The 12,146-nt window shown below is 56.2% G+C and overlaps 1 protein-coding gene across 5 annotated transcripts in view; it reads right to left on the bottom strand.

Annotated features, from left to right (window-relative positions):
• Positions 1-1,637: 1,637 nt before the first annotated feature.
• MEF2B (myocyte enhancer factor 2B) overlaps positions 1,638-12,146 on the bottom strand; it is a 23,886-nt gene continuing 13,377 nt past the window's right edge. For 3 of the 5 annotated variants that reach the window (XM_082622184.1, XM_082622185.1, XM_082622182.1), the window contains 8 exons: positions 6,264-6,346; positions 5,526-5,729; positions 4,173-4,307; positions 3,143-3,290; positions 2,845-2,978; positions 2,663-2,756; positions 2,392-2,503; positions 1,638-2,100 (listed from right to left, as the gene is read on the bottom strand). In XM_082622184.1, coding sequence (XP_082478310.1) covers positions 1,875-2,100; positions 2,392-2,503; positions 2,663-2,756; positions 2,845-2,978; positions 3,143-3,290; positions 4,173-4,307; positions 5,526-5,729; positions 6,264-6,317 — 1,107 coding nt within the window. In that variant the 5' untranslated portion in view covers positions 6,318-6,346 and the 3' untranslated portion in view covers positions 1,638-1,874. Of the gene's footprint in view, positions 2,101-2,391; positions 2,504-2,662; positions 2,757-2,844; positions 2,979-3,142; positions 3,291-4,172; positions 4,308-5,525; positions 5,730-6,263; positions 6,347-11,010; positions 11,080-12,146 lie in introns of all 5 variants that reach the window. The other 2 variants (XM_082622186.1, XM_082622183.1) reach the window with 2 other exon arrangements.

The following is a 12,146-nucleotide window of genomic DNA, read 5'->3' as shown; positions in this document are numbered from 1 at the left end:
AGCTCTTACCTCCAAACACACCCTGGAATGTCCCTCCACTGTCCCTCGGCCTCCTGCCTCTTTTGTTCCTGGACCCCACCTCCACCTCAAGCCACAGAAGCCCCAGGGAGGGAGGCTTTCACAAACCTTGATCATGCCATGTTTCTCCCCTGGAAACTAGGGCTCCAAAGCCCCAACTTCACTGGGGATGAAGGTGTCGAGGACCAGAAAGATTGGAGGACAAAGTCCAGGCTGGATCTGGCATATGAATGGTGCTATATATATGGCTGCTCAAGCAAGTGCGCTCATGTCACAAAAAAAGGTCTGGCACTTTACACATTTTCCCCTCTCTCCCTACCCGTCAAAGGAGTCCACCGAAAGTCTTGGCTGGGAAGGGGGACTACAGGAGAAAGGGAGGTGACCTTTTTAGAAGGCTGCACACATTTTTGCCTCTGTATCCACATCCAGGTCTGTGTGCGCTAACGGTGGAAATGCAAGGCATTGAATTTTACTGAAAAAGCCCTCTGTGGAGGGCTGGGGTGACAGGGGACAAGGGTCTTGAAATTATCGGTCAAGCTGACTCGCCCACAGCCAAGCTGGACCAATCAGCTTTGGATCTTCGTAGAATGATGGTGGGGTAGGGGCATACAAATCTTATAAACATTGATACCAACACCGTGTGTTTTTCACATTCTTGTCCAGGTCGGTGATCTCCACTAAGCAGACCCTTTGAGAATTGTCAGAGCCATTTCTCAGCTTGGGGCAGTGAGACGGCTTCCTGCAGGAGGGGTCAGGGAGCTGGGCCTTGGAGGGTAGGAAGCAGTCTAAAAAGGAGGCCAGTTGAGGGTTGCAGGAGGTGGCCCAGGAGGAAGGACCAGCATGGCCCTAGCTTGGAACAGCAAGTATTTCTAAGGGCCTCAGGGCAGGAGACAGAGCGGGTGAGGGCAGCTGAGGAGCTCAGGAAGATCAGGGGTCAGATCTGAGTGTTATAAAGATCCCACTGAGACCACCTGGGGGGTGGTTGGAGGGGAGGAACAAATGGAGCTCCCTCTGGCTCCCTCCTGGACCCCCAAGTCTGCCCTTACACAGGACAGGCCGAAGTGGAGGGAGTTTGCACCACCCCAAAGTGGGTGGATAAACGCCTGGCTCCCTCCTTCCTCCGGTGGAAATCGTTGGGTCAAGAGATCAAGGGATATGCCCATTTAAAAGATGAAGAGTGTAGCGGCCGCTCCAGCGCTCCCATAGCCCAACATTCACGGTTCCCCACTGCCTCTTGCTGCAAGCAATTGCAACCCAGCCTGAGCCCTCGACCCAACACCCTCAGGAGCTGGAGCGTAAATAGCCCAGCCCATCACCACTGGGGTGGAACCACTCTAGGTGCCCACCCTATGCGGTGCCCTAGGGTCCCCAGCGGGCTGAGCACTGGCTGCCCACGACGTCACCTGCCCGTTGGCGCCCCCTCCAGGGCTCCTCCCCTTACGTCCCCGTCTCCCCCAACCCCGACCCCGCTTCCCACCCCCACCCGCCTTCCCAAGCAGCACTGGAGTCCTCCTCTCAGGGTCAGGTTCTGGAGTGGGTACCCAAGACACGACAAGGCAAGATTGAGGCCGCTGGGGAAGAGATGGGAGGACCCGGACGGGGGTGTGGCTCTGAGCAGCGACGGTTTCGTTCACGGATGCCCCGTGTGTTTTATTGATGGATACACACACACGGGAAGGGGGAAAGGAGCACCCCAACCTTAGATCCGAACCAGGCTTTCCCCCCTCCAGGCCCCTGCCGCGGAGAGGGTCGTAACTGCTGGGTCTTCTCCAAGGACGCAGGGAGGGAGGTTGGGACCCCACGTGCCCTCACCCCGCCTGATGTGAGGGGCAGAATCGGTGCCACCCCCGGGCCTACTACCGGGGCCAGCCGTCGGTAGTGGGCAGCCGGCGCAGGGGGGGCCCAGGTCGTAGGGGCTCTGCCAGGGGCCGGGCCAGGAGCAAGGGGTAGGGGAAGGCCTTTGGAAAGTCGCCGGGGCCTCCAGGAGCCGGCGAGAGGCGCTCGGACTTGATGCTGACTGGTGGGGTGGGCGAGGAGGCGCCGCGGGCTGGGGGGCCTTCCTCGCCCAGGCTGCGGCCCCCACTGCAGGGAGAGAGGAGCGGGGCCGTGAGCTCAGCGAGGGAAGCCATCGCAGTGGCATGGCTTGGGCAAAGATTGGGCAGGAGGACCTTGGGAAAGGAGGGGGTGGCGATCCCTCTTGGGGCCTCCAAAATAGCCGCCCATCCCCACCAGGACCAGTCGGGAGGGGCTAAGTGCAGAACCTGGAGTGGCCACCAGGGGTCAGCAGTGGCTGGGGCTTGGAAGACTTGGAGGAGCCCCACCCGTGAACCCGGGGCGGGAGGGAGCGTGCAAGGAGGCAGTCGGGGCACTTACCTGGGCTGGGCGGTGGTGACCGGGGGCCCATCACCCCTGGAGGTCTGCCAGGGGGCCAGGGTGGGGGGCTGCAGCAAGCCTGGGGGCGGAGGGGGGTCTCCCAGGCCATATTCTGGGGGGGGGGCAGGAAGAGTAAACTGAGGCCCTGACCTCAGGGAGCCCCTTGCCCAAGCCTGACCCACCCCACCGGCCAGTTTTCAGTTCTGGAGGGCGGGGGAGTGTGAACCCCTGGCAGGCAGGTGTGTGGACGCCTCCCACAGCGGGTGCATACCTGGGGGACCTGCAGGGAGGAAGGGGAAGCTCCCTAGTGGGGGTCCTGGGGTGGCAGTGGAGCACGGACTCTGCAGGCTACCATAGAGGCCTCTCTGTGGAGAGACAGGGGAAAGGGGAAACTGAGGCCCACACCCAGGCCACCGTGCCCCCACAGCCCTTCCACACCTTCCCCTCACTCACCGAGGTGCTCAGTCCCCCTCGGGCCCCAGCCAGGCCACCAGGCAGGTCTGGCCTCCTCCCATCCACTGCCAGGTACAGGGGCGGTGGTGTCTTGCTGCCAAGGTGGCTTGCTGAGAAGAGAGAGTGTGCCAGGCCTGGGGAGCAGGAGACGCCCAGAGAGAGGGCAGGTGGCCATGTCATCTAATGGAGTCCAGAGTGATGCCCACAGCCAAGCAGGGCCAGAGCCAATATTCCCGCCTTGCACAGCCCCCCTGGGACCACCACCCCTCCTCCCCCAGGGCCTATGCCCCATGCTCACCTGGGGGGCCAGCTTTGGGGGCTCCTGGACGGAAGGGGGATGGGCGGCTCTGGGCAGGCAGGGCCTCCCCAAGCCCACTGGGGTCGCAGCCTGGTGGGGGCAGGGCCCCATATGCCATGTCAGGGCTGGGCATAGTGGGAGCTGCTGGCTGAGGGCAGAGAGGACAGGATTGGCTGAGAAATGTGGAAATGAGGGCATCAAGTCCAAGACAGAAAACCCCAATGAGTTCAGTCGCCAGCCTCCACCTTCTGCAAGTCCTCACTACTCCTCCCTCTGGCCTAACGCCACATGGCTGGGGGAGCCTGTGTCTGCCTCTGTCGCTCCTTTACACCTAGGCCCAGAGCTGAGGCTTCTTAATCAGCATAGGGTTGGCCCTGAGGGGGCTTCCCAGGGTGTTTGATGAATCAAAGAAATAAAGAAGGAAGGAACTGGGACTTCCCTGGTGGCGCAGTGGTTAAGAATCCACCTGCCAATGCAGGGGACACGGGTTTGAGCTCTGGTCCAGGAAGATCCCACATGCCACCGAGCAACTAAGCCCGCATTCCACAACTACTGAAGCCTGTGCGCTCTAGGGCCCACGTGCCGCAACTACTGAGCCTGTATGCTGCAACTACTGAAGCCCACGTGCAACTACTGAAGCCCACGTGCCTTGAGCTCCGCCTCAAGAGAAGCCACTGCAATGAGAAGCCACTGCAATGAGAAGCCCGCGCACCACAACAAAGAGTAGCCGCCGCTCACAACTAGAGAAAGCCCACGCAGAGCAATGAAGACCCAACGCAGCCAAAAATTAAAATTAAAATTAAAAAAAAAAGGAAGGAACTGTCTGCCTGTTGAACTCTTTTCCATCCTTCAAAGCCCCTGCTATAATGCCCACTTCTCCAGGAGGCCTTCCCTGCCCACCCAGGCAGAAATCTGCCCCCAAATTCTAGGATTCCTGGTCTTAAGTCTCTCTCTCAATCTTGGCCTCAGCCATTTGGACCTCAGAAGTGGGGGAAGGGCCCCATTCATGGCGGGGCAGGGAGGCACTTACATAGAGCCGGGGTCGGGGCAAGGCTGGGTCACCCCCATCACCTGCCAGCCTCCGCAGCTTCTCTCCTGGCCCCTCAATCCCCTCCTCTGGCTCCAGCTCTTGTCCATCAAGGCCCACGCCCCTCCGTTTCAGTGTCTGTGGAAGGGGGAGACAACAGGGTGACACTCCCCCGATCCTGGCCAAGGAACCTGGTTCTACGGGAGAGGGGAGGACCTATCCCATCCAGCTCTGTGGGCAGGCAGGGTACAGGCACAGCCTGCTCCAGCCAAATCCTATTAACCAAAAACCCCAGTGAGTTATCACCTAGTAAGTTCCAACTGTGTGTGAGAGAGGGACTGTCCTGCCCTGGGACCAGAGAGGCCCGGGTCACACAGCAGAGGCCGAGATGCACCCAGGCCTGCTGGCATTATCCTAACGCTGCTCCTGAGCGTGATTCGGTTCCTCCATTCTGCACCCACCTGCAGCCTCGGAGCCTGGTGTGCAGTAGGTGCTTAATAAATGTCAGCTGACTGAGCACCTGAGGACAACTTTATAGGTTCTCCTAAGCTGCCACCCACTTGGAAGCAGTGACCAGCACACTCCTGGACCCCTGCCTCTCCTGTGCCAGCTTCTCCCCACCCTCTGCCACATTGGGGCTTCCTGGGTGCAGTCCTAGCCTGCTGCTCTCTCCAGCCCAGTGGCTTTAGCTTCCCGCCCTGGGTAAAGATGCCCACATCCAAAGTGACAGTGATCTTGCCCATCCTGGGTCGTGGGTGTGAGGGCTGCCCAGCTAATGCAGGGGCTGCTCCTGTCTCTTTCTCCTGAGGATGCAGCGGCTCAAGCAAAAACATTCCTGGGGCTTCCCTGGTGGTGCAGTGGTTGAGAGTCCGCCTGCCGATGCAGGGGACACGGGTTTGTGCCCCGGTCCGGGAAGATCCCACATGCCGCAGAGCGGCTGGGCCCGTGAGCCATGGCCTCTGAGCCTGCGCGTCCGGAACCTGTGCTCCGCAACGGGAGAGGCCACAACAGTGAGAGGCCCGCGTACCGCAAAAAAAAAAAACATTCCTGGACCTCAGTGAGGTCTGTTTGCTTTGTGGTACCTTTTCTTCTCTGCGTCTGTACTCACCAAATGGGTAACAGGAGCAAATGAGATGATGTGTGTGAGGGGCACATAGTGGGGCCCTCGATGTTTTTTATTTCCACTATCCAGGAAGTTGCCCCTAAAAGGGACACTCTATTACCCCAAACCTGCTTTGACTAGCAGCAAAGCCAAATTGCAACGCTCATCTTTTGTGCGAACCAAGAGTCCCTAGGCTCTGAGTGAGGAGAGCGTGCTGGGCTTCAGGAGGCCGGGGAGGTGGGTCCCAGGGGTACCTCGAGGATGTCGGTGTTGGTGCGGCTCTCGTGAGGTTCACTGTACTCTGTGTACTTGAGTAGCACACGGTCCATGTCCGTGCTGGCGTACTGGAAGAGGCGGTTGGCACTATTGAAGATGATGAGGGCGATCTCACAGTCGCAGAGTACACTTAGCTCATAGGCCTTCTTCATCAGCCCAAACTTCCGCTTGGTAAATGTCACCTGGACCCAGGACCCACAGGCGGGGCAGGAGAAGACAAAGATTTGGATGGTGAGAGGGGAGGTGGAGGGGCCTAATTGTTCCCTGAACATGCCTCGTGATTCCATGCCTTTGCATGTGCTGTTCTTTCTGGCTATACTACTCCTTTTTGCTTCTTAACATGGCAAACTCCTATCGATGCTTCAAAACCCAGCCCAAATGTCCTCTCCTTTGGTAAGTTTACCTTGGCCTCCAGGCAGAGCCCACACTCCCTCTCTGAGCTTCCCCAGTTCTGTGCCTCTCTCTGGTCCAGTGCTTTGAGTTGAGTGTAATTGTATTGAGTTCCATCTCCCCTGTGACTGGGGCTCCAGTCATCAAGGAGAATCAGTGAATTAATCATCATGAGAATGAGTAAATGCTACCTCTCAAACTCCTGACATTACATCAAGTGTCCTTATTCCCTTGCAGTTCTCCCAGATGGCCAGGCCTTTGCCCAGGCCGTGTCCCCTGCCAGGCATGCCTTTCCCCGAACCACTGTCCCCCCCCACTGAACTCACCTGCCGATTTCTTTGGTCCAGAATGCGTGAGATCTGAATTTTCTTCCTCCCCATTGTCCCAGGCTGGGTGGAGTGTCCTTGGTCTGGGGGTCGGGGGGGAGGAGAACAGGACAGAGTAGGTGGGTGGAGAGTGGGGACAGGCACCCCAGTCTACCCCCTATCTTCCTCCTACCCCTGCCAGGTGCTGAAAGGGAGATGATGGGGGAGATCAAGGCAGGCTGAGTCATCCCCACAGCCCACACCCTAGACCAGCCCAGGATGCAGCAAATGCTCATTGAACACCTTCAGACCAATGTTTTATAAGGAGAAGGCTGACCAAGGGGGAAAGATTGAGAGGTATGGGTGCCCCTACCTGAAGCTTTAAAGCAAAACAAGCTGGTAACTGTGGGACCTCGGGGGAGCCTGACCCCGTGTCTGTGCAGCGGGGATAACAGTGTGGTGCATTGCCCAGTGCTGCTGGAGCATAAAATGAGCGAACCCACAAAGGGCATTCAGATCTGCCTTGCAGACAGCAGGTGCTGTGTATGCACTGCTGTTATGAATACTGGCGACAGCTTAAAAGTTCTCAACAGGCCAGGTTGGAGGGCCATCCAATGCTGGTACCCAGCGGTGCTCAGTGATCCTGAGCCTCTGAAAGTAAGCCTGGTCCACACAGCAGACACTTTTGAACTCATTCAATCCCACAATAGCCCTTTGATGAGCAAGGTTGAGGGCTGTGGTTACCAGAAAACATATATTAAAAATATATAAAACGTATATTTAAAACTGTATTGAGGGGCTTCCCTGGTGGCGCAGTGGTTGAGAGTCTGCCTGACACGGGTTCGTGCTCCAGTCCGGGAAGATCCCACATGCCGCGGAGCGGCTGGGCCCATGAGCCATGGCCGCTGAGGCTGCGCGTCCGGAGCCTGTGCTCCGCAACGGGAGAGGCCACAGCAGTGAGAGGCCCGCGTACCGCAAAAAAAAACTAAAAACAAAAACAAAAAAAAACTGTATTGAGAGTGGAAAAAAGACTAGAAGGAAATGCTCAAGCTGCAAGTCAACACTGGGTGGAAATTTATGGGTGAGTTTTTTCCCGTTTTTAAAAATTGAGATGCAATTCACATAACATAAAACTTGCCATTTTAACGTGTGCAATTCAGTGGCATTTAGAGCATCCACGACATTGTACAACCATCACATCTATCTAGTTCCAGAAAGTTTTCATCCTCCCAAAAAAAGACCCCAGCCCCATTAGCAGCCACTCCCCATTCCCCTCCCCTCAGCCCCTGGCAACCACTAATCTACGTTCTCTATGGATTTGCCTGTTCTGGACACTGCTTATAAATGGAATAATCATACAATGTGTGGGCTTTTTGTCTTTTTTTTTTGATCTTTTGAATTTTCTAACATTTGTCCCTCAGTGATTATAGATTTCCATTTTAAAAATTGTGTGTGTAGGGACTTCCCTGGTGGTCCAGTGGTTCAGACTCCACGCTTCCAGTGCAGGGGGCGCGGGTTCGATCCCTGGTCGGGGAACTAAGATCCCACATGCTGCGTGGCATGGCCAAAAAATAAAAATAAAAATGAAATAAAAAGTTGGGGGGAAGCATAAGAGAAACCCTATCCCTGCCCCACCATCCAGCGGAAGGAGGGGGGAATGCCCTGGAAAGACTTAAGCTTGGAACCCTCACACTGGGGGATGGGGTGGGCCCAGGCAAACTGGAGAGAAACTCTGGACCTTCCTCATGGGGATCTTGGATCTCCCTGGTGGAGGCCCCAAGGGTGGGAATGGGCAGCTCAGCATGTAGCCAAGACATGGTCCAGGACTCTCCCAGCAGCCCTCATGCAGGGCTCCTTGGAATCAAGGAATCATGTTGCCTGTTCAGCGGCACCCACCCCACTGTACAGACAGCCACTCTGTGGCCCCCGAGATCCCCTCTGCCAACTTTATGACCACACTGCACTCCCCCAGCCCTCCCATGTCATAGGTGGCTGAGGCCTGCCCAGGGTGAAGTGGGCCTGCCCTCAGGTCTCAGCCAGTCTCTGAACAGAAGAGCGGTCTTTAGCAAGGGAGGCCTCTCCCTCGGCCTCAGTTTGCTGTTCTGTGAATGGGGTGGGTATGAAATACAAGTACCTGGCACAAAGCCTGGGAATGAGCTCTTGGGAAGTATAGGGAAATGTAGGTCTGTCTCTGGGAGTAGCCATACCTGCTTCCCACACCCCAGCCCGAGGGGTCTGAGCAGGGTGCCTCATCTTCCCACAGACCCAGGGCTGGAAGTATGAGACGCCTCAGTCCGTCATATGCGGCCCGCTGTGTCACCCCAGACACACCCTCCACCTTCTCTGGGTTGGGTCTCTGAGCAGTCACAACTATGCAAATCCCAGGCCAACGAAAGCCCCCATCTCAGCCCCCCAGCTCCAGCTTGACTTGCTAAATTTAACCTCTGGGGCTAATTTTAATCCCCGGCTGGAATCAGGCTAGTTCCCACGGCTGGGATGCGTTATCCCCGCCCTGACAGGTCCCTGGGGACAGAAGGAGGGCACTGGCCGGGAGGTCTCGGTGCCAAGATGACTCAGGAAATGCACCCCACGCCTGGGGTCCCATGGGAACATGGGACTTGGACATGAGTCTCTGGGCCTGGAAGATCAACTCTGGCCCCTTCTCACTCTGTCCCCATTTTAGACAAGGACATCCTGGCTAGGGCAGGGTTCACATAATGGGGGAGCCCCAAGAGTCAGAAGGTCAGGGGGTGTTTCTCTGAACTGAGACCCAAGAGCCAAGACAGGAAGTAAGTTCCGGGCAGAAGGAATGGCAGGTGCAAAGGCCCTCAGGAGGGAGGAGATGCATCAAGAAGACTGGAGTGAGGAGGCCAGCAGGAGAGACTGCAGAGGCAGGGCCACTCCGGGTCCTCTGAGCTGCAGGAAGGCCTGTGGGTTTTGGTCTAAGAGCAGTATACAGCCATGGGAGGGGTTTGAGCAAGAAGGCACAGGACTTTAAAAACTTGGCCATGGGGCTTCCCTGGTGGCACAGTGGTTGAGAGTCTGCCTGCCGATGCAGGGGACACGGGTTCGTGCCCCGGTCTGGGAAGATCCCACATGCCGCGGAGCGGCTGGGCCCGTGAGCCATGGCCGCTGAGCCTGTGCGTCCAGAGCCTGTGCTCCGCAACGGGAGAGGCCACAGCAGTGAGAGGCCCGTGTACCGCAAAACAAAACAAAACAAAAAACTTGGCCATGGCTGCCATGGGGAGCAGGACTGTTGGCGGCAGGGGTAGAGATGACAGGAAACTACCGGGAGGCCAGGGCTGTGTCCATCTGGGCAGAGACTGGCGGTGAGGCCCCCTCTGTGCTATGCCTGAATCTTGCACTTTAAGTCACTGTACTCTAGGGCTCTTTGGGTCCTCTAGAAGCCACTAGGTCCTCTGCCATCTCTGGAGCCAGGCCTGACAGGTGCAGATGGGCTCACACAGGGGTTTGAGTCTTCTGAACTTTGATGACCTTGGAGCCCCCAATTCTCACCCAGGAACCAAAGTCATCCCCTACCCTGGTCCTTGAGGGATCTACCCAGCACACAGCTGATCATGTCCCTTCACTGCTCATGCACTCCTCATGGTTCCTCACTGCCCTCAGGAGGAAGGAAGTTCCAGTCCTCAGCCTGCCATTCAAGGCCCTGCCCCAGGGATTTCCCTGTGGTCCAGCGCTTAAGACTTCGCGCTCCCCAGTGGTTAAGAATCTGCCTGCCAGTGCAGGGGACAAGGGTTTGAGCCCTGGTCTGGAAGATCCCATGTGCCGCGGAGCAAATAAGCCTGTGCGCCACAACTACTGAGCCTGCGCTCTAGAGCCCGTGAGCCACAGCAACTGAGCCCGAGTGCCACAACTACTGAAGCCCACATACCTAGAGCCTGTGCTCTGCAACAAGAGAAGCCACTGCAATGAGAAGGCCGCGCACCGCAATGAAGAGTAGCCCCCACTCGCTGCAACTAGAGAAAGCCCACACGCAGCAATGAAGACCCCACGCAGCCAAAAATAAATAAATAAATAAGTAAAAAGAAAGAAAAATATTTAAAAAAAAGACTCTGCACTCCCATTGCAGGGGGCCTGGGTTCAATCCCTAGTCAGGGAATTAGATCCTGCACACCGAAACGAAGATCCCGCATGCTGCAACTAAGACCCGGCGCAGCCAAATAAATAAAATAAATTTTTAAAAAAGTAAAAAAGGCCCTGCCCCAATCAGCTCCTGCCCACCGTTCTCTACCCTCAACAAAATATCTCTGCCTGAAAAGCCCTTGTTGCCCCTTCTGCACCTGGCCAACTCCGATTCACATTTCAGAAACCTAGCTCAAAAAAATCCATTCCTCCATGAAGCCCTCCCTGCCCTCACTCTGGTCTCCCACAGCCTCCATCCATCCCCTCCAGTTCTGACTCTGTGGGGCTAAGGGGGTCGTATATCCAGCTCTCTCCTTCTCCCCGAGACTGGGAGACCCTCAGGACAAGTCAGAGAGGTGACTGGGAAGATTTGGTGAAGGGAGCAGGTCACATCTGAAGGGACAGGTCTGAACTCCCCCCAGCTTCCCTCAACAACTTCCTCTCAGACTCCCCCAGCTGACTCCCTACCCAGAAATACATGGGCATGCAAATCCAGCCACTCAGCGTTGACCTGCCTCAGGCCCAGGTGTGAAGGGCCAGTCAAGGAATGCGGAGGCGGAAGGCCCAGGGTGTGCATATATATTTGTATTCACATGCAAATCCCCACCCCAAGCAGCAGACAGACCTGGCGGCCCCTTCTCCAGATGTTGGCGTGACCGGAACTGCTGGGGGGAGGTGGTGGTGCGTGCTGAATCTGCAGGGCACGAGGGGGGAGGCTGAGGTTAGGGGAGTACTCTTCTGTGTGCATATTCCCCCCACCCCCAGCAATGTCCAGCTAGAAAGCAGAGAGCTTGTGGCATCTGCCCAGCAGAGAGGCACAGGTGGACTCATCAACCCAGGAAAGGGAAGAAGAGTCAGGAGAAATCCAAGAGGGCATCTCAAAGGAGGAAGCATGGAGTTGGGCCTCAGTGGAAGGGCTGGATGGGGCCCCGAGCAGATGCGCAAGGGAGTGGGCATCTGAAGTCAAGAGTCCAATACCTCCCATCCCTTTCTTTGCCCCCCATTTATCAAGTGCCAACCATTGTGATAAATTGACCTCAAAAGAAGTAGAAAGCTTAAGTAGACCAATGACCACAGAAGATTAGAAAAGTGACTTGAGACCTACCATTAAAAGGACAACACGCCCCAACAGTTTTATGGCTATTTTATCAAATCTTAAAGGACAGGAAAGTGAAATGTTCTTTAAACTACCTCAGACCTTTGAAAACAATGGGAACTGCCCAAGTCATTTTATGAAGCTCTTGTAGGTCAGAACCTAAGTCTAAAAAGAGAGAAGTATTGACCACGAAAGGGGCAATGTTAGAAGCCAGGGATTTCAAGGAAGATCTCTCTGAAGAGGTGACATCTGAACTGAGACCCAAAGCCCAAGAAAGACACAGCCAAGCAAAGAATCAGTTGTGGGGAGATCTGGTGCAAGGGTGTTCCAGGCAGGGGGAACTGCAAGTGCAAAGGCTCAGAGTGATCATGAGTTTGGCATTTTGAAAAAAGCAAAGAAATCTCTATGACTGGACAGTGCGAGCAAGGGAGAGAGGGGAGGGGACTGGTGGTGGGGAGAGTTGTGGCGCTTGGATCACATAGGTCCTTGTGGGCCACAGTGACGAGTGTGGGTTTTACTCTGAGGGCATTAGGGAGCCACAGAGAGTTTGGAGGCAGGGGAGGGTCAGGATATGATTTTACAGGTTAAATAATCCCCTTGTACTTCCATGCATTGCTGGTGGAAAGAGAAAGAGGTAGAGCCACTCTGGAAAACTGTCTGGCACC

Source organism: Mesoplodon mirus, assembly GCF_964341445.2.
Source record: "Mesoplodon mirus genome assembly, chromosome: 5".
Classification (NCBI taxonomy): domain Eukaryota; kingdom Metazoa; phylum Chordata; class Mammalia; order Artiodactyla; family Ziphiidae; genus Mesoplodon; species Mesoplodon mirus.
Note: the sequence above shows the minus strand (reverse complement) of the source record. Positions and strands in the feature narration are given on the sequence as shown.